At 37.8% G+C, this 25,673-nt stretch overlaps 1 protein-coding gene across 1 annotated transcript in view; it reads left to right on the forward strand.

The window, feature by feature from the left end:
• NEK10 (NIMA related kinase 10) overlaps positions 1-25,673 on the forward strand; it is a gene marked incomplete at its 3' end in the record, with an annotated part of 106,520 nt that overhangs the window by 77,331 nt on the left and 3,516 nt on the right. The window contains exons 29-34 of the mRNA XM_081996485.1: positions 767-804; positions 7,032-7,132; positions 10,191-10,301; positions 12,723-12,831; positions 14,286-14,338; positions 14,423-14,478. Coding sequence (XP_081852611.1) covers positions 767-804; positions 7,032-7,132; positions 10,191-10,301; positions 12,723-12,831; positions 14,286-14,338; positions 14,423-14,478 — 468 coding nt within the window. The remainder of the gene's footprint in view (positions 1-766; positions 805-7,031; positions 7,133-10,190; positions 10,302-12,722; positions 12,832-14,285; positions 14,339-14,422; positions 14,479-25,673) is intronic.

A 25,673-nucleotide genomic window follows, 5' to 3' on the forward strand; every position in this document is an offset into this window, starting at 1 on the left:
ACATAAACATTAGCAAAACTATCTTATCTTTCTTCATAACTGCTCCTTGCAACTGTAATTTTCCCTACTGCCTAAAAAATACATACAAACTCTTGCCATGCTAGGGCTGCTGAGGCTGCCATCCATCAGGACATCATATTGGTTCTTTCAGTTCCCCATCTGTCTCTAACCATTTGTTGTTATCTCAGCTAGTGAAAACTGCAGTCTGGGACAGTGTTTGGGTTGAGTATAGACCAGAGGCTATCACTGAAATATCTGGACCTATATTTCTGACATTGAGGTATTGCTGTCCTGGTGATGTAATATTAGGTTTTTTCCCCCACTTTACTAGCACTGTATGCATTATTACTCCTGTTTTTATCCACTGGACAATAATTACTTTATTCTTTATGTTTTCTATCCATAAAATGTGTTAATTGAAATTTCCTTAAACATGTACAAATGCAAAATAATGTGTAGTCTAGTGAATTATTGGGCTTTAAATATTAAAATCCTGCCTACTGTTTTTGTACTTTCAGGCTAAAAACTGAGCAGGGAAATGAATGGAGTCTAATTTTTATTTAGTAGTAGTTATGCTATTTTGGACTCGTAGAGTAAGCCAGCCTTTATGTGACTTACAAAGGTACAGTTAAAAACTGGTGAATTTGGACAGATTTCCTTTAGAGGAAACATGAGGAGGAGTCAGGGAATACTGATATTTCCTTTACAGTCACTGATGCCAAACTCAATCAAGTTTACTTTTTTTTTTTTTTTAAAACAGTAATAGAGATGATATTGAAGGTCTGGGATCAAGACTGCGACCAGGTAATTTTGTGCTTGCAACAAATCAAACTTTAACTTAAATTGAACTTAACGATTTTCAAGTTTTTAAACGTTATTCTCCTGTTGCATGTAGAGTGTCTCCTCTTTTATTTCTTCAGCTTTACTGCCTATTGATCTGCTCTTGCGAGTACCTCTGCTCCTGTGCAAGGTCCACACTAAGAAAATAGCGGATTTGTTCACGACAGAATAGCAGTTTCATAGTTTTGCAATGTAGTTCTTTGCAATATAAATAATCATGGCATTATCTAATTATTATATTTTAAAATGTTAGAAAATGAGATAATTACATTTCAGATACAAATATATTATCTGAAATATTCATTAAGGAATTTAAAAAAAATGTGAATTCCAGTAGTAAATCATTAAGACCTCACTTTAATGGTGATTATCCTGGCTAAACTTCTGCTGGATGCAATGGGAATTTCTCCTATAAAAGAAATTGCATTTGAGATACTTTTCTTTCATGCTGAGAAGCTTCACATACTGTAAACTGCTAAGCTGTGATTTCAGAATGCATATTGTCTGAATTAAATAATATTTGAAAGAAAATTCCTTTGAGCAGTTGAAATACTGATCTTCATTTAAAAAGTACTTTTTGTCTAGACTAACTTCCATTTCACAGCTTTTTGATATAAAAATTGTATTAGGAATTTTAATTATGCAGTACAAATCAAAAGTTGCTGTCTACTTTCAGAAGTTTTCAATGCTGTTTACTGAAGAGTGCCATTATAAGACCAACATACATTATGGCTGGATAGTGGGTTTAAACTGTATCAGAGCTATAATCATCTGCAGACAAACGCTTTAGCTTTTGTAGGTATTTTCAGTCCTGTGGGTAATTTGAGCAAATCCAATATCTTTTGTTGGTAATGTTTTCCTTTTGGGGAAAACTCTTAAAAGTTTTGATAAAGTGCTCAGCAGCCTATTCACACACACATGCCCTCACTCCCAAATAGTGCTATACTTCTGTATTTGAAAAGAATATAATTGTAAAGTGGTCTGGAGTATATGGACTGTGGTGGATTGACCTTGGCTGGATGCCAGGTGCCCACCAAAGCTGCTCTGTCACTTCCCTCCTCAGCTGGGCAGGGGAGAGAAAATACAAGAAGAAGCTTGTGGGTTGAGATAAGGACAAGGAGAGATCAATCAGCAATTACTGTCATGGGCAAAACAGACTCAACTTGGAGAAATTAGTTTAACTTATTGGCAATCAAAGTCAGAGCAGGATAACGAGAAATAAAACCAAATCTTAAAACACCTTCGCCCCACCCCTCCCTTCTTCTCAGGCTCAACTTCACTCCTGATTTCTCTACCACCTGCCTCTCCCCGAGTGACGCAAGGGGATGGGCAGTAGGGGTTGCGGTCAGTTCATCACACGTTATTTTCTGCTGCTCCTTCCTCCTCAGGGGGAGGACTCCTCACACTCTTCCCCTGCTCCAGCGTTGGGTCCCTCCCACGGGAGACAGTTCTCCATGAACTTCTCCAACGTGAGTCCTTCCCATGGGCTGCAGTTCTTCACAAACTGCTCCAGCCTGAGTCCCTTCCACGGGGTGCTGTCCTTCAGGAACAGGCTGCTCCAGCGTGGGTCCCCAACAGGCTCACAAGTCCTGCGAGCAAACCTGCTCCAATGTGGGCTCCTTCTCTCCACGGGGCCACAGGTCCTGCCAGGAGCCTGCTCCAGCATGGGCTTCCTATGTGGTCACAGCCTCCTTTGGGCATCCACCTGCTCTGGTCCGGGGTCCTCCCTGGGCTGCAGGTGGAGATCTGCGCCAGTGTGGAGCTCCATGGTCTGCAGGGGTACAGCCTGCCTCACCATGGTCTTCACCACGGGCTGCAGGGGAATCTCTGCTGGAGCATCTCCTCCCCTCCTTCTTCACTGACCTTGGTATCTGCAGAATTCGTTTCACATATTCTTACTCCTCTCTCTGGCTGCAAATGCTGCCTGCCATTTTTTTCCCCCTTCTTAAATATGTTATCCCAGAGGTGCTACCACTGTCACTGATGGGCTCAGCCTTGGCCAGTAGTGGGTCCATCTTGGAGCCGGCTGGCATTGGCTCTGTTGGACACAGGGGAAGCTTCTAGCAGCTTCCCGCAGAAGCCACCCCTGCAACCCACACCGTGACTAAAACCTTGCCACACAAACCCAATATTTGGACTTTATGGGAACTCCTAAAGTTTCTAGCTGAACATTGGGTCTCTAGCTGTCCTTGAAGCATGTTACAAGTAGACGTTACATTTGGACCTCCTAGACAGTTAAGTCATATTGCTGCTGTCATACTAGAAAAGAGAGAAAGCTCTATACATTGAATAACAGGGAAATCCATATTATGTCCTACTCGGTCCTTTGTGTTTGCCTATATCATTCTATATAATATTTTTATTCAGAAAAAAAATAAATCTGAGAAAACCAACAAAGAAAAGGGCACTCATTTATTTGCTTTTGTTTTGTAATACAAACCATTGAGAGCAAAGGAGAAGTCAGATATCACAGAACAGGGAGCAGTGAAAAAGGTAACATGTTGAGGAAGTAAAGTTTTTATCAGTGTCCTAACAAAACCTGAAGATTCCTAGACTGTAATAACAAGACCACACTATTTATTTCAGGGTTGAATTCACCAGTGTTGAAACAGTTGATAGAGAGGTGAAAATGAGGCAAAAAGACCTGAATCAAAATTGTTCTTCTCATGGCATCTATTTTAGATTATTTTTTCATGGCTTCCACTGTCACCTTGAGCAGGAAGACCAACCTAAATTCTTCCTTACGTCACTCAAAGGAAATGCAAAACTTTTCCTCTTATTGATTATTAAGAGAAGACTTAGGGAAAAAATGTCAAAATGAATTTCACTTGCCTCTCTCAACCCATTTGCCAAAAGGCATTGCCACAAAAAAGCCAGCAATAGCAATGATGTCGTTATCTTCCTGATCCCGCTAGCAATGCGTCTTTCTGTGACAGAGAATGACATTTTCTATATCTCTCTATTTTCTGAGAGCACAGCTCAGATCTGGTTGGTCCCTAGACACTTCAGATTGTGAATGTCTCTCTTCTACTTCTTGTTAAAGTAGTCAGCACAGAAATTCAACAGGAAAAAAAAAATTATAATAGGTCAGTGGTGGGCTAGTTAATTTTGATATTTGGATTTCATCTCCCTCACAGTAGAATTTTCATTCTTGCTATCGGATCAGTTTGAGGCGGAAAAAAAAAAGTTTAGGTGGATGTGAGTCTGTACATAAAACTTTAGGATCTTCCGGGTGTTTCTGTATGAGGAAATTTTAGAATATGTGTCTAAATTAGCTTCTGAAGTGTAGTTTAGAGTAACTGTATTTAAGAGAGATGCAGGGCTGCTGGCTGAAGTTCAATACTTGGACATAAGCTCTTTGCATACCTTCCAGGTTTAATAATTAACTTGGAAAGATAATTTTGTTAACTAATGTTCTTTAGTAATACACTAAGTGTTTTATAGTGGCAGTCTTCTGATAAGCTTTTATTTAATCTCTGGATCAGACAGTGTGTATGACAAATACACAAGATTAGAAATCATAAATAACAACTGATTTACAGCATAAAAATTCAATAATCTGATTTAGTCCTGACTCTATACCCTTTCTCAGCAGCCAAAGCATGATAGAGTAGTAGTAGGTAAATAAGAATTAAGCTGTTCTGTTTAGTTTTTGTACTCAAAATCTGAATGATATTTTGTAAATCTGCACAGTTTGTAGAATCCATAATATTTACTTCTATGTCCCAATTCTTTTAAATTACCTAAAGCTTGCTCAGCAGTATTTCTCTATTGGTTCTAATGGCTGGAATGAAAATTATTCCATGTAGCACAGTTAAGTTATTGTGACTTTTTGATTCAATAGGTAAGGTCAAGATGCTCTTTAGTTAACAAAATAGAGTCAACCTTTTAGGTATAATATCCACAAATCAGTACTGATTTTACTGTGCTTTGTAAATGTTAAATAATACTCACTCATTTAGGTAGTCAAGTGAACTTGTTTTTGCTTTTTATCAAGCTGCCTTTGGTTAGTATTTTTCAAATATTAGTCCCAAACAGTAGTTCAGTGTGGGAAATAAGCTTTCACTTTCAGCTGTTGTTTTCAATCCTTGATCCCAAGAAGTAAATACTTTCACATAGCTGATTTTTTTAAATCAGATTTTAACACATAGAAGTAAATGAACACATTAAAATTGTTGTGTTATTTCACTGAAAGAAAAGCATAGCTTCTATTCAAGCATTACTTCCTTTGCAGTGCTTTTGTCTATGAAAAGTATACATTAAGTACATGGATTTGCGTGGCAGAGGATGGTAGTCTAGCTTTAGAGGAACAGTTGTATGCCTACTCACTATTTTCATAAGATAAGAAAAATTCAGCTTTCATGCTCCTTGCCATGATAATTAATTCACACTTGTCTAAATAAAATCAAAAATAATCTAATAAAATTGATATGAAGAAACCTAAATGTTTGAAGTACTGCAATATTCTTAATTTTAAAGTAATATTTTTCCTTTTAATTCTAAACTGACTCTGTTCTTTACTTCACAGTCTGTACTACAAAATGTAGTGTCATTTGGTATGATGGATGCTTTTTAGCAAAAATCACATTTGGATACTCAATTAAATAGTTAAGCTCTAAAATACAAGACTCTGCACTGTTTGTGAATTTGTGTACGAATATCTATTGTGTGTGTTGTTAGGTAATAGTTAAAGGAAATGTTCAAACACAATGTGTTTTTAACAAAAAAGTTTAATATCTCATTTAGAAGAAAATGTTAGAAACAAGTTATAGCAATGTATTTTCTCAAAGTGCCAATACTTTCTTATTGTGGATCTCCAACTTCATGATTTCTTTTGAGTAGTTAGACAATGAATATTTTATCTTCTGATGTGTGTAGTGCACAGGTCTACCTGAAATGTTAATGCTTAGAAAAATGATATTAGGAGACACAACACTTTTCAAAACAGAATAAAATATTTAATTTCTAAACTTGTTTAGTCTTTTCTTTTTCTTCAATCAGGCCAACTTCATATCCCAAATAATATGGCAAGGATGTGGGGGATAAAATTTTCATTATATATAGTGTATGTATAATGTGCGTAGTTCATAATTACATGGATATGTACATGGGAATTGAATCTGTGTTAATATTTTCTGGTTTGCATAACCCCATTTTGTGGTTTGCTTAACCTCATGCATTTTTCTTTCAATATCTAACTAGCTTTGCATTTAAAAGTTTTTAAGACCCACTTTTCCATTATATTCACAGGTCAACACTACTATTTTTATGGAATTTACAAGCAAAACAATATACAGTCTGTAATACAGAGCAATTGTCTGTATTCTTTCCTTTGCAGGGAGAGAAATTTTTACAGCATTATTTTTTGCTTAGCATTGATGTTCTTTTATTCTAAACATGGAAAATGCTGCTTACGTGCTTTATGATGGTGTCATTTTGATCATGGAGATTGCTGGTAATAGGTTCTTTCTACAGTCTCCATCAAATACGTCCTTTAGATAGGGTGATCTCTGGTGGGGAGGAATTTATGACAAAGAACAGAAACCACTAATTTACTAATTTTCTGATGCAAAGTGAAGAAGACCCAAGAGATTCATAGCTTCTTGCATATTTTCTTGAGGTTTCTCTCAAAACATGCTCTTGCTAGATGTTGGAAACTAAAAGTAGCCGTGATAAAGCAACACACATCACTATAAGGCAACATAAAAATATATTTTAATACAATTGTTCCCTAAATGGTCTGCATCAGGCATTGTATTGTAATTCTTATGGTAAAATGAAAATAAAATTCATAACGTCAAAATATGTACAAAAATTAATATAATGTGTGTTAGTCTAAGTAAAAAAATCATTTAAAATAAGAAAATACTGTGTATCATATCTTTAAATTTCCTTTTGAATAAATGTAGGAAAACTTTTATCATTAGTGAGGTACATTAATACTTCTGCTTTCTTAGAGTAACTTAGAAGTGAATCAGAGAAAGGGATTTTCTTCTGAAACCCATTATCAATTACATTGTCTAATCTTTTAAGTTTTTAGATTATCCTTTTTTGTTCCAAACACTATTGGAAAAACAACTAATGCATTAAAACTTAATATTTACATGTACAGGTTTTAAATGGTGTACACTATTAATATATTATGGCAACAAAACAAGCTATCCTCCTGATTTTACTGTTGTCACCTACAGCATCGTCAGGAATTGCTGTATCACAACGGAAGGTGCGTCAGATCAGTGACCCTGTTCAGCAGATTCTTATTCAGCTGCACAAGATTATCTTCATCACTCAAGTATGCATTACTGTTGCTTCTGACATTCTATACATTTTTCTTATTTGCTGTTGTCAAAATGATGGTACTGCAAAGTGGGGCTAATTTAGTCACTGTTCTTTAAAAACAACAGAACTTGACATTTTTGCAGATGGCAGGATGCTTTAAAAAGATATCATTTAAATAAAGACTAACCTTGAATATTAGTATGTGGAGGATGGCAATAATTGAGTCATATGAAAAAAATTCATTGGCTCACCTCAGAAAAATGGATCATACAGTAAATTATTTTTACATTCTGTCATGCCAGCAATGTGACTATTTTAAGTGACTTAATATCGTATCCTGACATGGGCAGTACATAAAATGCTTTCCTCGATAGCAGTAATTTCTAAATAACGTCTAAGTAATAATTTTTATTTATCAATAAATAGTAATAATTTCTTGGGATTTCTAGTGCAACAGTTCAAATCCTCAATATGTTAAATATTTTGAAATGTCAGATCTTTTTCAAACTGAAGACTTAATTTAAAATTAAGTTCAACTGTGTCACAGTGAAAGAGAGTAAAAGTTATTTCATTCTGGTTCCAAATAAAGATGGAGCTGATATAAATCTGCACTGAACTCTTAACTAAAAATGTGACAGAAAACTTTTTATTCTCCAGAAAGATGGTTGCCATTCAGTCGCTTGCAAAATTCGTTATTATTAAAGATATTTTTATTTTCCAAAATGAAATGTTTACATTTGGAAAGTGATGCTTATCACCTCAGGGGGTTTCAGATTGCTGAGCCAAATCTGTATGTTTTTGTTTAGAACAGAATAGCATAACTGCACTTGCATGTATTTTACATGTCTTTTTTTTTTTTTTTTTTTAACCTGTCAAGCTTATCAAAACAGGTAACACAGGAAATAAATTATCAGGGACAAAGAAAAACATGTTATTTAAAATAATTGGAATTGATGGAATTTATTGCAAGAATGATCTCCTTCAGTTGCTAACAGAAATGAGGCAGTTAGTCTTTACATGCTGTATTAGGAGTATGTCCAAGATGCTCATTCAGTGAACCTGCCCTCTGTGTTGAAGAAGGTGTTCTCAAGTGGCCTGCTAATTAACGCAAGTTATCATAACATGGATGCCTGATAACTAAGAACTAGCAGCAACTCAAAGACCTGCTCAGAATTGACCACTTGAAGCGGTAGTAACAACTTCGATGCTTTCGGTGTCAGTGTGTTTCAGAATGGGAAGGCAGAGAAACCAGGATCCACGGCTGTACTGTTCACCGTGTACTGTGTGTTTCTCTTGTACTTGTTTATGTTCTTGCAAATCTAAGGTGGAATATTTTTTATAATACGTAGCTGTTTTCTAAAACTCAGGAACATATTTCAGCTGACAGTTGTAAACTGAAGTTTACACAGGAGAGTTCTTGCCAGTTAGTTTTTGGCTGCCAGCGGCCTTCCCCGGTTTCCATGGCAACAAGAGCCAGAGCAATCTCTGGAAAACAATGTAAGAGAACGCTTTCAAAAAAGCATTATGTAAATCCTTGGTCTTTTTTTTTTTTTTTAACTGATCTGACATCTGATTTCATTAAAACAAAAGCTAAAATTTTGCCTGAGGCGACACCGAGTTCCTCATGCGGCGGACTTGTCCTTTATCACCTTTGCTTCAGAATACCCCAGTGTGCCCGTGGTACATTAACTGCACACAGTTCATTGCAGTGGCATGTAGTCTATAGAGTATCTTACAGACCTTTCCTAAGGCATCTTTTTTTTTTTTTTTTTGCTAATTTATAGGCTAAGGAACATTCAACACCTGACTTAAGGCCTTACACGTGTGTTTTATCTGCATAAAAAGAAAGTAGTATCTATCTGTAATAAAAAATTGTATGCAACCAGCTGTCTGATCAAGTCTTCTATGCTTAGGATGTAACCTTGATCCATGGTTTGCCAGAGCAAATCAGGACTCCTGTGAGGCCAATAAAGCTGTTCCAGATTTCTAGCCATCTAAGAGCAGTAATATATTCCAATGGGAAAAAAAAAAATCTTTATAATGTATACTGTGACAGCGTCTGAATGTGAATCATAAGTGGTCAAACCTTCCTTCAGTAGTCAAAAAGCTTTGTGAATTTACATCAGTGATGTGCTTATAAACTCTACACTAAATGGTAGAAAATCATAGTTTTATAAACACTATCTGCAGGTATAAGTAACTACAGAAACAGCATAGGAGAGCCTTCCAAAAGGGAAGTACATACCATAGAATTCTTATCAGGCTGGGTTGGTGTCACTGCAGTGACCAACAGCTGAAGCTTTACATTTACTGTTGGAGCATAAAAATGATTTTAAAATCTCAAAGAGCAAAGGAAGAGACCTCCTCTGAACTGTCTACTGAAGACTTTAAAACATAATAAAATATGATTTGTGCTTTTCTTTTGTAAATATAGTGGAAAGATGTGTACTTCTCAACCAAAAAATACAGGAGAAAAAGTATACCAAATCGGTTTTGCTTTATAGACAACTGAAATGTAAATTACCTCCCACAGGAAACTTCTAGCAAAAGAGACATTGTGAACTTTATTAGGATGTACATAAGGACCTTGAAAGAGCCTGTTGAAGCAGTGAGGAAGATTCATGTTAATTTCTACACACATTGAATGAAGGTCTAAGCTTCTTGAAGTTCCATTAATTTCAGCTAGAGTGACTCATTACAGCCAGTGTGAAATCTAGTTCAATCTTCTGTGGGCTTCATCTGTAGAAAAATGTCCCAAATACTGGCACTTTGATCAGGGAGGCAAATCTAGTATTACCTATATTAGACTTATTATAATGGTCTTTACCTTCAAGGCTAGAGGGAATGAGTTATATGATATGCCAAGCCTAACAGAATGGTCAACCTAAGGAGCATTATTATAATATGCCACTAAATCAAGTCTTGTACTGTTGTTTATCACTATGCTATTAAACATCAATGTTTCTTTTTGCAGTGTAACTACTTTTTTCAATAATGGTACTGCTGATTAGGTCATCTTTATGGGAGGTGTAACTGAGCAGTGAAAATATCTGTTTCTTTGTTTCATATAGCTTCCTCCAGCTTTGCAATGCAACTTGAAAAGGAGGATAATTGAGCGATTCAAGAAGTCCCTCTTCAGTCAGCAGAGCAATCCTTGTAATCTGAAATCAGAAATGAAAAAGGTATAATACACCAATTGCTACCTATGGTTGACTTTGTCTCTTCTTCTACTTCAATTAAGCTATTGATATTAATATCACAAAAATATAAGTATAAGGTTCCATTTTTAAAAGGAAATATTAGCATGTTCTCTAGCTATCCTTTATTTGGAAAATATATACTTAGGAGGCTTCCTAAGTAAGCAGTTTCTACAGATTGGTTTCAAGTTTGTGCCTGATCATTAGAACATTTTTTTGTAAATGGAAAGGACCTGCTGGCTGCTAATATGCACAATCAAACTTCATCTCATCAGAGCTCAGAAAGAGAAGAGGAAGGAAAATGTAACTTTTTGTGGCAAAGGCTGATAAAGATTATGTAAGCACTTAATTTATGTGAGCAGTTCTTATTTTACTACTAGTTTCCCATTATTATTCATGCTTTGGAATGTGTTCCTACTAAAACTATGAACTTTAAGAAAGCACTGTCCCAGAGAGTCTTGAATATAGCACGCCCTGTCCCATTGTTGCATAGTGTGTCAGAAACGGTTTAGTGTCACCAGTTTAAAAATACCGCAGATTTGCAAAAATGGCATGACTAAAGGACCATGGCTGCATGTTTTCCAATGACATCCTGGGTGCTCTCCAACAGAAAAAGAGCTAATGACTAATATCAGGATTTCTAAATGTTCCTTCAAAATCTCCTTAGAAGACTGTAGTCAGCAGAGGTTCTGAAAATGATATCTTTGGCATCTGTATACTGTGGGGGACTGAAGCTATTTAATTTTTTAATTGATGACAGAGCAGTTATTAGGCATGTCACTGTATCTAAAATTTGATGAAAAAGATAATTTCTTATCACTCACATAATTCCCCTGTGTAATCTAATTTGATTGTCACCTACTTGCACTGAATTGTGGAATCTTCTAAGTCATTGTTTGCTATGGAATGGACTGACTCCAAATGCTAAACCCTTCCTGTACTTTTCTAATAATTTGAGATGCTTAAGCTCCTTGAAGGGTGGCTCCTTAGCATCTACATTGGTAGTATATTTGAAAGATAGTTAGAGAGGCCTCTCTCTGAGCCATCAGTTTCATGCCAATTTGCTGTCCTGTAAATCAAGCTGGGATTTATATTACACAATTCCTGTATTTCAGCCATATCCTAAATCTAAGGATATACTTGCTAACTGTGTATTGAGTTGATGTTTTCAGGAAAGGATGCCCAAAAATATGGTAAGAAAAAGGAAGTGTTTATTATAACATTAACTTAATTTTCAAGTGTCTAGGGATAAAGGAACTTATTTATTTATAAATTTATAAATGTTATCAACTGTAAAATTGTGTTAGCTTCAAAACTATTTGATTTAAACCTGAAGAAAAAGACCATCTAAAAAGTAAATGGTAGTAAATTGAAGATATTTGAAATACTGAATGCAATTCTGGGCATTTCTACCTTGAAGGAAATATTTCTAGAAACTATTAATAGAAAACAACAAAAAAAGCAGTTAAAAGGATGGAGAATTGATAAACATCAGTGAATAAATGGTACATATTCTACCAAAATCACCACCATAAATATGTTGCATAACATGGATATCATTTGGATGTAGTAGCAAGAACCTAAGTAGAGAAAAGAATTAGGATGAACTTTTCCAGCAAGTGTTGTTATGATGAAGTGCGATTTCTGCAAATAAAATGTAAAAATCATGGGTTTTTAACTATGCTGAATTAGAAAACCTAATTAGAATAACAGACAAAGACATCTCTCCACTGATCGGTGGTGGGGTAAATGTCTTCCAACAACGGATATTATTCTGTTTCTGTAACTGTAAAAATGTTAACACGCTGCAGAAATGCATAACTGGAATTTCTCTCCCCCCCACAAAGATAGTTTCATGTCAAAGTTGTTACCGGTGGATATTTTCAAAACTAGATGTTTTTAAGTGTAATGTCAGTATCCTTGTTCCCATAATCAAGTAGCTAAACTGACTTTCAGTTTTCAGAGGTGCTGGGAACCCTCTGATGGGAATTATACCACTTGAATATGGACTAACAATTTCACTTGAAGCCCCAGTTTTGAAAATGAGATTCATCAGCTGTTTCTTTCTTAGGTTCGAGGGAATACACTTCCCTGTTTATCTTCACACAAATGTATAGTTTATGACATTTTATTTAGATAGTCTAAAGAACTCCGTGCTTTATAGTAAGTGCAGATTGGCAGTTTGTAATGTTCAGTCATTGTTTCTGGAGAGAAGAAGGTGGGATGTTCATAACTGTGTTCACTTTTTCATTACTCTAAAAATGATTGAAATCTCCGTTGACTTCTGATTGCACTGGGAAGCATAGGAAACTGTAAACTGCCTCATAGAAGTTTGAAGATTTGGCAAATGGGAAGGATGGAGATTTCAGGTGTCCTTTGCTTTTTTATCTTTTTTTTCTTCCCCAGCTGCTGCAAGGTTCTCCTGAACTGATTGAGCCAAACTTCTTCACAGCAGATGGGCATGTGGTACTTCTCTCTTCAGGTGGAAATATGTTGCTTCCAGATGATAGAAAAGGTAAAGAACGCAACAAAACTGCTGTAGTGGCATATATATTTCTAATAAAGTGTGTGGTATCAAAGGAGAAGGAATTGCTCATCTGAGACCTGTCTTTAAAGACAGTGAAGTTATGTTGACTATACTGATTCTCATTATTGGTGTTTTTTGTGTGTTTGTTTTTTGGTTTAATTCCTGGTAAGATACGCAGTTTACCACTGATGGACCGTTCTACTAGTTTAAGAGAGTATACTATACTTTGGAATTACAAAGAAATATCAAAGATGCAAATAGCACATGATTCATCCATGAAAATCAAGAGAAGTGTTTGTAACTGAAAATGTCCTACTTAGCATCTACCTGTCCTTGCATGTGATTTTAAAACAAACTCTTTAAACCCTATGCTGTTCTTCTGTCATGTTTGAAACAGTTATACTGGGATGATTTAATTATTTAGCTAGATCCAGCCCTACAAACTTGATGAGGGAAATGCTGTGTGCTATACCACATTTATATAATGTAAAGTATACATATACACTTTGGAAAATTAATAGTGTCAAATATACTTTGGACTAGTGATACTCTGTGTGATAAATCATTAATTCCGTATTTAATCAAACCTACCATCACTGGCGTCGTCCAGGGTGGGGAACCACAATTCCTAGTTTGAAGGCTTGTTTCATCATATGCCTCTTTGTGCAGTGGACATAAGGGAACTGTGCAGCCTGTGTTTTGGTATTTGTGCCATTTCCATTCTTCTAAATACAGGAAAAGCCATGTCACAATCCATGGACTAGAGGACATAGTAACGTGAAAGACTGTGGTGCCAGAAGGAAGGCTTAGAAACTTTGGTTTTGCTGGCCTGTATGTTGAAACTAGCATATCAGTTCCACAGTTTATTGCAAACCCCCAAAAATAATTGTCGTAGTTTAGCCCCAGCCAGCAACTAAGCACCACGCAGCCGCTCGCTGCAACTGGCAATTAGATGTCAAGGGTGATATTTGAGTAGGAAAGGAGTCCCCAACAGTCACTTTGAATATGAGCTTTATTTTGTTCCTGGAGATAACAATGCAATTTGTTCAGATGGTCAGTACCTGTAACTTTTGAATCTCATAACCTGCAAAGAATACTTTTGTCCTCACAAATTGCTGCTGGCTGTGTGCCCTTTCCACTATAAATTGTAAGTGGGGAAGAATAAGAAAGTTGCATTGCTGTGTTGTCTTACATGAAGTATTTAAAATATTTTCTATCAGTTAGAACTCTTTCATAATGTGAGATAACATTGTGTGCCTCAGATGTTCACATTATGCCATCAGATGCCTCCTACCTTTGCAGGGGGTTGTTGTGGTCAGTGGAATGAGCTGCTGATAATCAAGCATCTCTCTCATAAATTTCTAGTGGAATTGCTAAGAAACTGATGAGGGAGCATAAACCCCAAATGCAGTAGTATAACATTACTTGCCTTTTACTTTAAGGTATTGTTGGCACTTCTGACATAGCAGAAGGCATGACATATGAACAGTTGCAGGTAAGCTATAAATATACATATATGTATTAATTTATTACTTTTAATAAAAGTAATTTACTGAAATTAATGTATTTTATGTTGTAGATTCTAATTGAAGAGGTTCTAGAGGAAAGTGGTTATTACAATTTCTGTTCTAAGAGGTGAGTCTGATTAATTTAGGAAGAAAAACTTAATTATGATGTGCTAAACCCAAATGTATTATCTACCTCTTTACATGATTGCAATTTCACTTTAAACTTAGTGCAATACATGGTTTATTATAATACATGGATGTATAGACTGGAAGAAATGTATGTGGGACATATAAGCTATCTAAGCATTTTTTTTTGGCCACATTTGCTTTCTTCATTCAGATGATAGTGGTACAAGTTTGGCAGAAACTACATCTGAACAAAAGTTTCATTTGAATAGAGGTATATTTTATTATAATATTCTACCATTACAAGGTTGAAAGGATGAAGCTGACATATTTAGTAAAATGTTTGAGTACAGCACAACAAGCAGAATAAGTGGTTGCTAGCATAAAAGTGCAGAGGATGAAAAAAAATTAATGGTCTTTGAAACCAGGCAAATGCCTTGTCCTAGAGAGGTTGCATCTTTCCTGCAGGAAACCTTTGAGGAACACAAGAAAGAAAATATATGAAAAATATCATTATCGTCCACAACATACGCTTAGTATTTCTCATTCTTTTTACCTGCTAGCCTGTTATTTATCATCTCAGATATTCCTTAGGGCAAAAAAAGTTCACTACTTCCATCGAGTAAGTCTGTTCCTTGTCTTTGCAGTTAATCAACATTTTAAAGCCTGGGAGACTGCAGTTAGGTTTTCTAAAACAAACATATACCCACCCCACCCTCCACCCCCTTTAACACAGATACTAAGAGGTTTTAAGAATTTATACTTCCTGGTGCCTCAATGGTATTTTTAAGTTATTTATTATCTCTGCAAACCTTTTGGTATGGATTGACTCTACCTTGAAAAGTTTCAAATGTTAGTCTGAGTATTTTTATAGGCTACTCATTGAATTGGAATTCCAGCTTACAAATGTCTTGCAGCTGCCAGCTGTAAGTATTGAAAAATCATGACTCAGCACTCCCAAAATAAAATAATAATTCACTCTTTAAACCTTCAGGGTATACTTGAATCATATTTACAAATCACTTTTGCAGCCATGAGGTTTAACAAATTTCTTTATAAGTGTTTTCAAGTATTTTAAATTTTTGTCCTAATCACAAGCTCCCAAGATTTGGTGCTGTAGAAAAAATATCACATAACTTATAAAAAAAAAAGGTAAAAAGAAAAAGGCTCTCATTTTTAACAACAAGATCTAGCAAGTCTTATTATAAATGTATAAATGTGTTATAGCTGTATAGGCGTTTATCTCGCAAACAGACTGGCAAAAACCATCTTGCTGCAATTAACTGTAATGAAGCAGGTGTGTGCTGAATATGGACTTGAGTATTTTACACAAACTACTATAAAAATAAGATATTTATTAATGGAAATCATAGTATCATGGAGTATCTCAGTTGAAGGGACCTATAAGGGTCATAGAGTCCAACTCCCTGCTCCTCGCAGGACTACCTAAAACTAAGCTGTATGACTAGGAGCATCGTCCAGATGCTCCTTGAACTCTGACAGGCTTAGTGCTGTGACGATGTCCCTGGGGAGCCTGTTCCAGTGACTGACCACCCTCTCAGCGAAGAACTTTTTCCTAATGTCCGATCAGGATATTAAGTGACATTAGGACCACCAATCCCCCGGTGCAGCTTCATTCCATTTCCTTGTGTCGTATTGCTGTAAATGTAATCTCTGAAATGTGAAGGATGCTTCAAGATTGCAGGCAAATACGCTAATACTATCAACATGTAACACAGGAATGCCACAGAAATGCAGATGAGACTAACTGCAGTAAAATAGTTTATGTTCTGTTTTTCCTGATTTTTTCAGGACTACTTATTTTTCTGCTGTGCTGGTATTCCCTAGACACTAGTTGTTCTGTAGAATCTTAAGTTCTTTTTCTACATTTTTTGAAATTTTATTTTGGAGGAGTCATAAAAGAATATTCTTCATAGCCACATGGGATGACAGTGTAGTGTAAGGTGTTCGTCTCTATGATATGTTTATCCTGCAGGGGGAAAGAGAGGGAAAAGAGCAAGCAGTATCTTTCCACACATACGTAAAGTCTGGAGAAGGCCAGTGGATACTCAGCATCTTTCTTCACATCGGTGGATGTGCTATGTATTTGATTTTCCCAGGAGCACAGGAGAATTGGAAGTCACATTGTGTTTCCCTTGAGTCATACAACTTCTTCTTCAGCAGCCCTGATATGTTATCCACAGTCAGTGCTGATTTGTACTTTGTTCATAGGACTTGTAGCAAAAACAAAATTGATTTTGGAGTGGGTGAAAGGAATGGAGTGAAATCTCTTTATACGTATGAATCTCCTTAGAAGTTTAGAAGTATGTTGTCTAGATTCGGGATTTTTTTCTTCTTGCTTAGAATTGTTAATGTGTGCATTTAACAGCTATTGTTGTAGATGTTGATGCACTCCACTGCATGTGTGTCCATCACTCTAGCATGTCCTGGCTTTAGATGGCAGATAGATACAAAACAGCCATACTGCAACCCAGTTGTTGATATGTCACCAGCAACAATATGTGCCCTTGATTTTTCACTATGCCTTTGTGGTGGATTGACCTTGGCTGGAGACCAGGTGCCCGCCAAAGCTGCTCTATCGCTTCCCTCCTCAACAGGACAGGGGAGAGACAATATAGCGAAATGCTCGTGGATCGAGATACGAACAGGGAGAGATCATTCAGCAATTACCATCACGGACAAAACAGACTCAACTTGGGGAAATCAGTTTAATTTATTACGAATCAAATCAGAGTAGGATAATGAGAAAGAAAACCAAATCTTAAAACACCTCCCCTCCCCCCCGCCTTGTTCCTGGGCTCAACCTCACTCCCGATTTTCTCTGCCTCCTCCCCCAGAATGGGGCAGGGAAACGGGAAATGGGGGTTGTGGTCAGTTCATCACACGTTATTTTCTGCTGCTCCTTCCTCCTCAGGGGGAGGACTCCTCACACTCTTCCCCTGCTCCAGTGTTGGGTCCCTCCCACGGGAGACAGTTCTCCATGAACTTCTCCAACGTGAGTCCTTCCCACGGGCTGCAATTCTTCACAAACTGCTCCAGCCTGGGTCCCTTCCACGGAGTGCCATCCTTCAGGAACAGGCTGCTCCAGCGTGGGTCCCCCACAGGCTCACAAGTCCTGCGAGCAAACCTGCTCCAATGTGGGCTCCTCTCTCCACGGGGCCACAGGTCCTGCCAGGAGCCTGCTCCAGCATGGGCTTCCTATGTGGTCACAGCCTCCTTCGGGCATCCACCTGCTCTGGTCTGGGGTCCTCCCCGGGCCGCGGGTGAATATCTGCTCCACTGTGGAGCTCCATGGTCTGCAGGGGTACAGCCTGCCTCACCATGGTCTTCACCACGGACTGCAGGGGAATCTCTGCTCTGGCGCCTGGAGCATCTCCTCCCCTCCTTCTTCACTGATCTTGGTGTCTGCAGAGTTGTTTCTCTCACATATTCTCACTCCTTTCTCTGACTACAATTGCACAGGTTTTTTTTTTTTGTCCCCTCTTCCTAAATACATTATCCCAGAGGTGCTGCCATCATCACTGATTGCCTTGGTCTTGGCCCGCAGTGGGTCCATCTTGGAGCCAGCTGGCATTGGCTCTATTGGACATAGGGGAAGCTTCTGGCATCTCACAGGAGCCACTCCTGTAGCCCCTCCACTACTAGAAGCTTGCCATGCAAACCAGTACAGCTTTTGATTCCTATTATCTGCTGTGATGCATAATGATGCTTGGTTCCCCTGCCACTATTACATTATGTCTTTTCCAGACAAGGTTCTACTCCCAAATAACTTACTACTTTTTCCTTCTCTTTCAGAAAATTGAAAGATCATGCTTTGGCCTTGGCTATTAAAAAGATGTCTCTATTTCCAGAGATGTCTTGCCATGTTTTCTAAAGTGTGGTCTGCTCAATGCCATCCAGAGCTTTCAGATCTTAAGCACTTAATTTTTTTTTTTCTTTTCACACTCACTCCAAATAGCCAAACAGTCCAGTTTCGATAGTTGTCCAGTATTAGATGATTCATTTGGCTAGCAGACATGCATCATTAGGTTTCGCCTCAAACTCTCCAAACAGTTTTAAGTGAGCTAGAAGGACAAATTGCTCTCCCAGGACAAATTGCAAGTCACTTATCGGTGTCCACCATTATCTGGTTTTATTCTACCATGCAGGATTTGGTTTGCAGCCCTCAGAGCAACACCCTATCAGCCATTCTTGCCTAAAACTGTTTTGAGTCTTGCTCTACTTCCTCTCTTTTATACACAGTGAAACATTTCGGAAGCAACTGCAAATTTTCCAGCAGAAACTCAGTACATCCTGGAATTTCCTACTTAGAAAAGTGTTCACAGAAGAACTTTACAAAAAATTACTAGGAGTAAAGAGTATCTGTATCTTGTTTGCTTTAGAAACATATAGGGCAATACATTTTTTTTTTTTCCTTAGCTTATTTTAAAAGTTTTGAGTTTTTCAGTTTCTAAGATGGGAAGTTGTAATGATGCGGCATGTGTGGGTCTTTCACAGTGGAAACAGAATGATAGTGTTTCTAGCAGGAAACAAATTGCCTTCCCTTCTGCCCATAAGAAGTTTATAGCTCTTCTAATAGAAATGTGAAGGAAAAAAAAAGAACTCCAAAGGCTCAAGAGTTCTCAGAAAGCACATAGAACACCACAAACTTAATTTGTGAAGTTGCAAATTTTAAAAGCTGTAAGTTGACTACACAATATCAGTTCCATATGATGTAGGGCTACAAGGTGAATTCTGTTTTGGAACAAAGAATTCCACAGCTGCTGTGCAACAACATGGGACGTGTGCTGTTGCTAAAAGCAGTTTTAGATGCAGAATAAACAGTTAGATAGCATATAGCATAATAATGGAATCTCCTACCTTATCGTGGAGCACAATTTATGGAGAAAACATTCTGAAAATATTTTTTCTTTATTTTCAGGTTTTGGGGGATTTGTATGTATTGTTTTTCTTTCTCATCACTGTTGCCCCTTGCTATGCCCCTCAAATTCCAGGAATATATGATGGGAGACCAAATGTTAAGTGAGGCTATGACATGAAAATTGTAGTAGGATGAATAAACTGTATAAAGGGTTAAAAATGATTCAGGCAACTTGACTGGGTGGTGAGAGAAACATGAATTCTTTAGAAACTCAGACAGTTTCATAAGAAAAATGTCATGCCTTTTTTTTTTTCTCCATTTTCATTACTATCTCATAGTAATTACTATCTCAGTACCAGTCATTTCATGGGGTTTAATGACCAGCTGAGGATAATGACCCTCAGCTTTATCTTGAATAATCAACTTGTGCCCATTCATCGCTAATCTCCTAAAATTACTCAGCAGTCCAATTGTATTACTTATTTATACAGAAATTTGGTAAACATGCATTAAAAAAACCCTGTAATGCTTCAAAATTATTCTGTCCACATCCATCGTGCCACTCTTCTTTTCTTCTCCTTCTTATTTAATATTATACTGCACAAGAGAAAAACTCCTTGTTGTTCGTGAGCCTATTTATGAATAGGACAATGAATACCGGCTTCAAACTTTCATCATGCTTTTTTGTATTGAAGTAGACATGTAATACCCAAATTGATGTGGAAATCTGTTTTAATAAATTTCATTAAAAGATTTAATCCAAGCAGAAACTCACTTATATGAAAAAGGATTTGGTATAAATAAACAGAAGTAGCAATGGTCAGAGATGGGAGTTGTGTTCAGCTGAGTGCTGTAGTTCAGTCATGGTCTAACCCCAGTAGTCAGCTCAGCACCACACAGTCGTTCACTCACTCCCCCACAGTGGGATGTGGGAGAGAGTCAGAAGAGTAAAAGTGAGAAAGCTCATGGCTTGAGATCAAGAGAGTTTAGTAGGTAAAGCAAAAGCTGCGCACGCAAGCAAGGCAAAATAAGGAATTCATTTACTACTTCCCATCAGCAGGCAGATGCGTAGCCATTTCCAGGACAGCAGGGCTCCATCACTCCTAGCAGTTACTTGGGAAGACAAGTGCCATAACTCCAGACATCACCTGTGTTCCTTCTTCTTCCCTCAACTTTTATTGCTGAGCATGACGTCATATGGTATGGAATATTCCTTTGGTCAGCTGGCATCAGCTGTCCCAACTTCTTGTGTACCCCAAGCCTACTTGCTGGCGGGGCAGTATGAGAAGCAAAAAAGGTCTTGATGCTGTATAAGCATTGTTCAGCAATAAATAAAACATTGGTATGTTGTCAACACTGTTTTCATCACAGATTCAAAACAGCCCCATATTAGCTACTATGAAAAAAATTAACTCTATCCCAGCCAAAACCAGTACAAGCTCATATGACCAGAGATCTGTTTATGAGACTTGTTTCAACATTAGTTTTGTAGAAAAGAAATGGTTGCAATGCAAGTAAGAATAGAAGGAAACAGTCTTCATAATCAAATGCATATATTGCTATGCTGTCACTTAAAATTTTTGTAACTTTTTCTATCTGCAAATTCTTACCATGTTATCTATGTATTTTTCAACATTAGTACACCTCTTTAATTGTGTTACATGACTAACAGATTCAAATTTGTATTTAGCTTAGTTAATTTTTTTTTTTTTAATATTCTAGAACGTACTAAACTAGGCAATAGATGAAAATACACAGCTCCAATGCTGCTGGAATCTAAAGTGGATTTTTTGACTTAGTGGTATCTAGGTGACTTAAGACAGTCTGCTAGTTTTTATTCTGTTCTGGCACCACTTCCTGCTAATGTTGCCTGGCATTTTCTATTAATTGTTTTCTTCTTACAAATGGTTTTCCATGTTGATTCTTATGTCTCATACATACAAAAGAAGAATGGTTTTGGCCAACAACGTTTATTAGTCATACCTACCAGCAATCTGTTGATTTTTATTTCTCCCCAAGGAGCTAAAAAATTCTGCCAACGCTCAGCAGTACTTTTTTTTTGTCTTCCAAACGTCCATGGCTACAAGAGCCTTTCATCTACCCACTTGCAGTTCAGATGGTTATCAGCTGAGGGTCTATGTGGCACTGTAAGTACACAGCCCTATTCCCACTGACCAACATTCACTACATCTTTTGAGTTAGCTGTCCTTCCACTAAGAGGCAGTATTGGCCTACCTTTACCAAGTCACAGATTCCACAGAAATTAGAAAAAGGAGAAGCAATATGAAAACATGGAATAGCAATTGATCCTAGCTTCAATTTCATCCAACTCCTAGGGTAAGGCAGTGACTAATCTTTGTCACATTGATGAGTATAGAGTGTTCCAAGAGATGTATTAAAAGACATTTGCTGGGTAGAGTTCACCACTGCACATGGTAATAGCCACACTGCACCTTTTCATGCTTGCTAGAGACATAATTTTTACCGAGTTATTACAGCTGCACCAATATTGGCTGTACTGAGAAGATACATGTGCCAAGACTTCCAGTTAATGGTACAGAGGAGCTCTGGAGAAACAATGACTTATAAACTAGGGAAAATGTATGCCTTAAATCCTAGGGTATTAGCAGCTGTGCATGTCAAAATCAGATGGCCAAGTGTGAAAAACTACTGCTAACTGGATTTTTAGAGAATTGCAAGAATGTTCTGGTCACTTCAGGGATGGCCAGTAACCTAACGACACAGAAGAAGGATTTGCATTTTTCTGATATTACAATACTATAACAAATCACTTTTCCCACTTTGGTTAGTAAGTCAGTCCTTTTTTTATTTTAGTGTTTTTTTCCTGTGAATCAATTATATGAACTATAGCAGAAACTGTTTATTGCTCTAGCAGTCAACATCAAGACTACTAGATCTGGCTAGTATCAGGGCTGCTAGGTATAAAAGACCTAGATGTAGAACCTGGCTGTAATTCATGAGATCACGTTGTGCAGAACAGAGGAGTGGTCCAGGGATCCATCTGGTGCAAGCACCAAAATAATCTGATCATGTAGTAGGACTGTCATTGACACAGAACCTCTTACCTCACTCAGCTGAAGATTCTCTTTAGCCGTGAGATATGTGGAAAGGTGCATTTCACCTCTTGTGGGAAAAATGGAGTACTTGGCCTGAATTTTGTCTGACTGGTATGTACCAAGTCATTGATAAAGTTCAGTGATGAATACACAAAACGAAGTGGTCTCCTGACAGTGAAAATGCCTGAAGTCCATATTGTCTGTAGAAAAAGTGCATGTTTATGAAGTTGTCTGCCAGCATTTGGGCTGTGGGAATGACTGTTTTCAACACTAGGCAGATGGCTCTGATCCCTTGCAGAGATCACATGCCCTGAGCTCTCAGGCATTCTTATATGAGCTTCCCATCTTTGAGTAGAAGCATCTGTCATCACAGACTTGTTTGGCTGAGATAAGATGGGTTTGCTCTTGCAGTTCTTAAGTAGGTCTTTCTACCAGTTTGAAGAAAAGGTTTACTCTGAGACTAACTTCTGTGCCTCTGAGATGTCTGCTTGGCAGACTTCTTGTATAGAGCATAGGTAAAGTTATCATAACATCAAATAAGAAGGCACCTTCCTACTCATGGTGGTTCAGAAAGCTCACTGTAGTCTGGAATCATTCTTGTGCTAGCAGACCTGTGTCTTATGCAGCTGCTGTGAGCTAAACACTTTGAATTGAAGTAAAGAGAATTTTTCCTTTTTTGTTCGAGACTTTCATGATTTGGTCCAGCTAGGGCAGTTTAGCTGAGAAGAATGTAATACCTTTCCATGTCACAGCAAGATCCTGTTGAAAGGAGTTTTGGGAATTCTTAGGCTAAGTGAAAGACAATCTGAAAGTTTTCACAGAAATGGAAGACAAAATTAGCCTCAGTATTCAGAAATCAGGGCCATACAAATATAAATTCTTTTTAACTGTCTCAAGATAGCCTTCATGATTGTGGCTAGGGGAGGAATTGCACATTGTTCCATAGGTACCTGTTTTGATATAGCGGTGTAAGATACAAAAAAAGCTATTCTTGGATGTCTGGATAGTACTAACAGGCACAGCATTCCTCTAAATACTGTAGTTGTGTCCCTTCTGTTTGAAGACTACTTTTTTGCTAGCAGAACTGTTTACCAATAAGGGAAGGTCAGATCTTCACGTTTCTGACATGGTATTCCATAAAGATAACTCTTAGGCCTCATCAAAGTATCAGCCCCAGTTTTGAAAGTTAATTTGAAACATTTTTACTCAAGATCAACCATCTGAAAATTATGTAAAAAGAAGGAATAGCTGTTTGTCTTACTGGGATTTTGTACCTGTAAAACAGCTTAATCTCCTGAGTTTTCCATGTTTCCATGGAGTTCTGTAGCTCTAGAATCTGTGCCATGGGAGAAGCTGAAAGATTTTAACCTTTACAGCACTGGATGAAGACATATGAAGCTTTGCCCTACATTGCTTGCTCATATTAAAAAATTCTAGTGATGTTTATTAACTTGGGTGTTAGAGCAAGAGTTTAAAATTTGGCCAGGAAAATACATCTTTCATCACAGATAGGACTTTTAGCCTTCTCTTAGAAATTCGTGCCAATGTAACTGAGTTATAATTTCAAAAAGTCACAGTAGGTATATGCTTAACAGTAGCCTTAATAGAGCACTGAAATATTGTCAGATCAAGTCTGGACATCAGAACAGAAAGTGAGTCTGATCATCTTAAGGTAATGCCTGGGAAAAAAAATGATAAGTAGCAACTGATGAGATAGAGGCTAGGAAATGAGCAGTAAATACATACATCTAATACAGAGCCAAGAAAAGCAGGAGACAGAATGTAGGAACCCTGGAAAGGAGACTGGTATGGGAAGAAGGAAGAATCACCTGTAGCTGGGACTGACCAGGTGAAGAGAATGGTTTGCAGTAAGGGCAGGTGGTAGAAAGGGTAGGCACACAGAACAGGAATCAAGCTCAGACAGAAGAGGATCTTCTGGCAGCTGGAGCACTTGAGTGCATGCTATTCTTTTTTATATTGTGGGAAAAGTGTGTATGTCATTATCATCTGGTGCTGGTCCTCACAGAAGGATAGCTATTCATATCTGCTGCAAGCTATTTATTAACTTAAATAGCAGAGCCTTGCAGTGCAGATAATGGTTGCAACGAACTGAGTTGGTGATATCACATAATGAAATTCCTGGAGAGGGGTTCATTTACGATGTAAAAATTAGGAAATAACATACGCAGACCTTTACGTTAAATATTCTTAACTATATTGCAGAGGTTGTGATTCAAGAAAGACATAGAAAGTACTCTTCATATGAATCATGGTAAATATTTTAGTTGTGTGACTGCAGCCAACAGGGCTTCACCAAGGGCAAATCATGCCAGATTACTCTATTGGCCTTCTATGATTGAGTGACTGCATCAGTGGACAAATGAAGTACCATGGATGTTGTCTACCTGGACTTCATAAAGTTTCTGATACAGTCCCAACAGCATTCTTACCTCTAAATTGGAGAGATATGGTTTTGTTGGATGGACAGTTAGATGGATAAGAAATTGGGTGGGTGGCCACATCCAGACTTATAGTGAATGGCTCAATGTCCAGGTGGAAACCTGTGGTGTCCCTCACGGGTCTGTACTGGGACCAGCACTATTTAATATCTTCATCAATGACATAGTGGGATTGAGTGCATCCTCAGCAAATTTGCAGATGACACCAAGATAAGTGATGCAGTTGATTTGCTTGAGGGAAGGGGTGCCATCCAGAGGGACCTTGACAGGCTCAAGGAGTGGGCCCATGTGAACCTCATGAAGTTCAACAAGGCCAAATACAGGGTCCTGTACCTGCATCAGGGCAATCCCCAGTATCAGTACAGGCTGGGGGATGAATGGATTGAGAGCAGCCTTGCTGAGAAAGACTTGGTGATAATGGTGGATGAAAAATTGGACATGAACCAGCAATGTCCTATGTCCAAGACAGCACTTGCAACCCAGAAAGCCAATTGTATCCTGGCTGCACAAAAAGAAGTGTGATCAGTAGGTCAAGGGAGGTGATTCTCCTCTTCTACTCTGCTCTTGTAAGACCTCATCTGGAGTACTGCGTCCAGCTCTGGGGTCCCAAAAACTACAAGAAAGGCATGGACCTGTTAGAGTGGGTCCAGAGGAGGGCCACAAAAAGTAATCAGAGGGCTGGAACATCTCTGTTACGATGAAAGGCTTAGAGAGTTGGGGTTGTTCAGCATGGAGAAGAGAAGGCTCCAGGGAGACCTTATTGCAGCCTTTCAATACT

Source organism: Phaethon aethereus (genome assembly GCF_964289735.1).
Source record: "Phaethon aethereus genome assembly, chromosome: 2".
In the NCBI taxonomy this organism is placed as follows: domain Eukaryota; kingdom Metazoa; phylum Chordata; class Aves; order Phaethontiformes; family Phaethontidae; genus Phaethon; species Phaethon aethereus.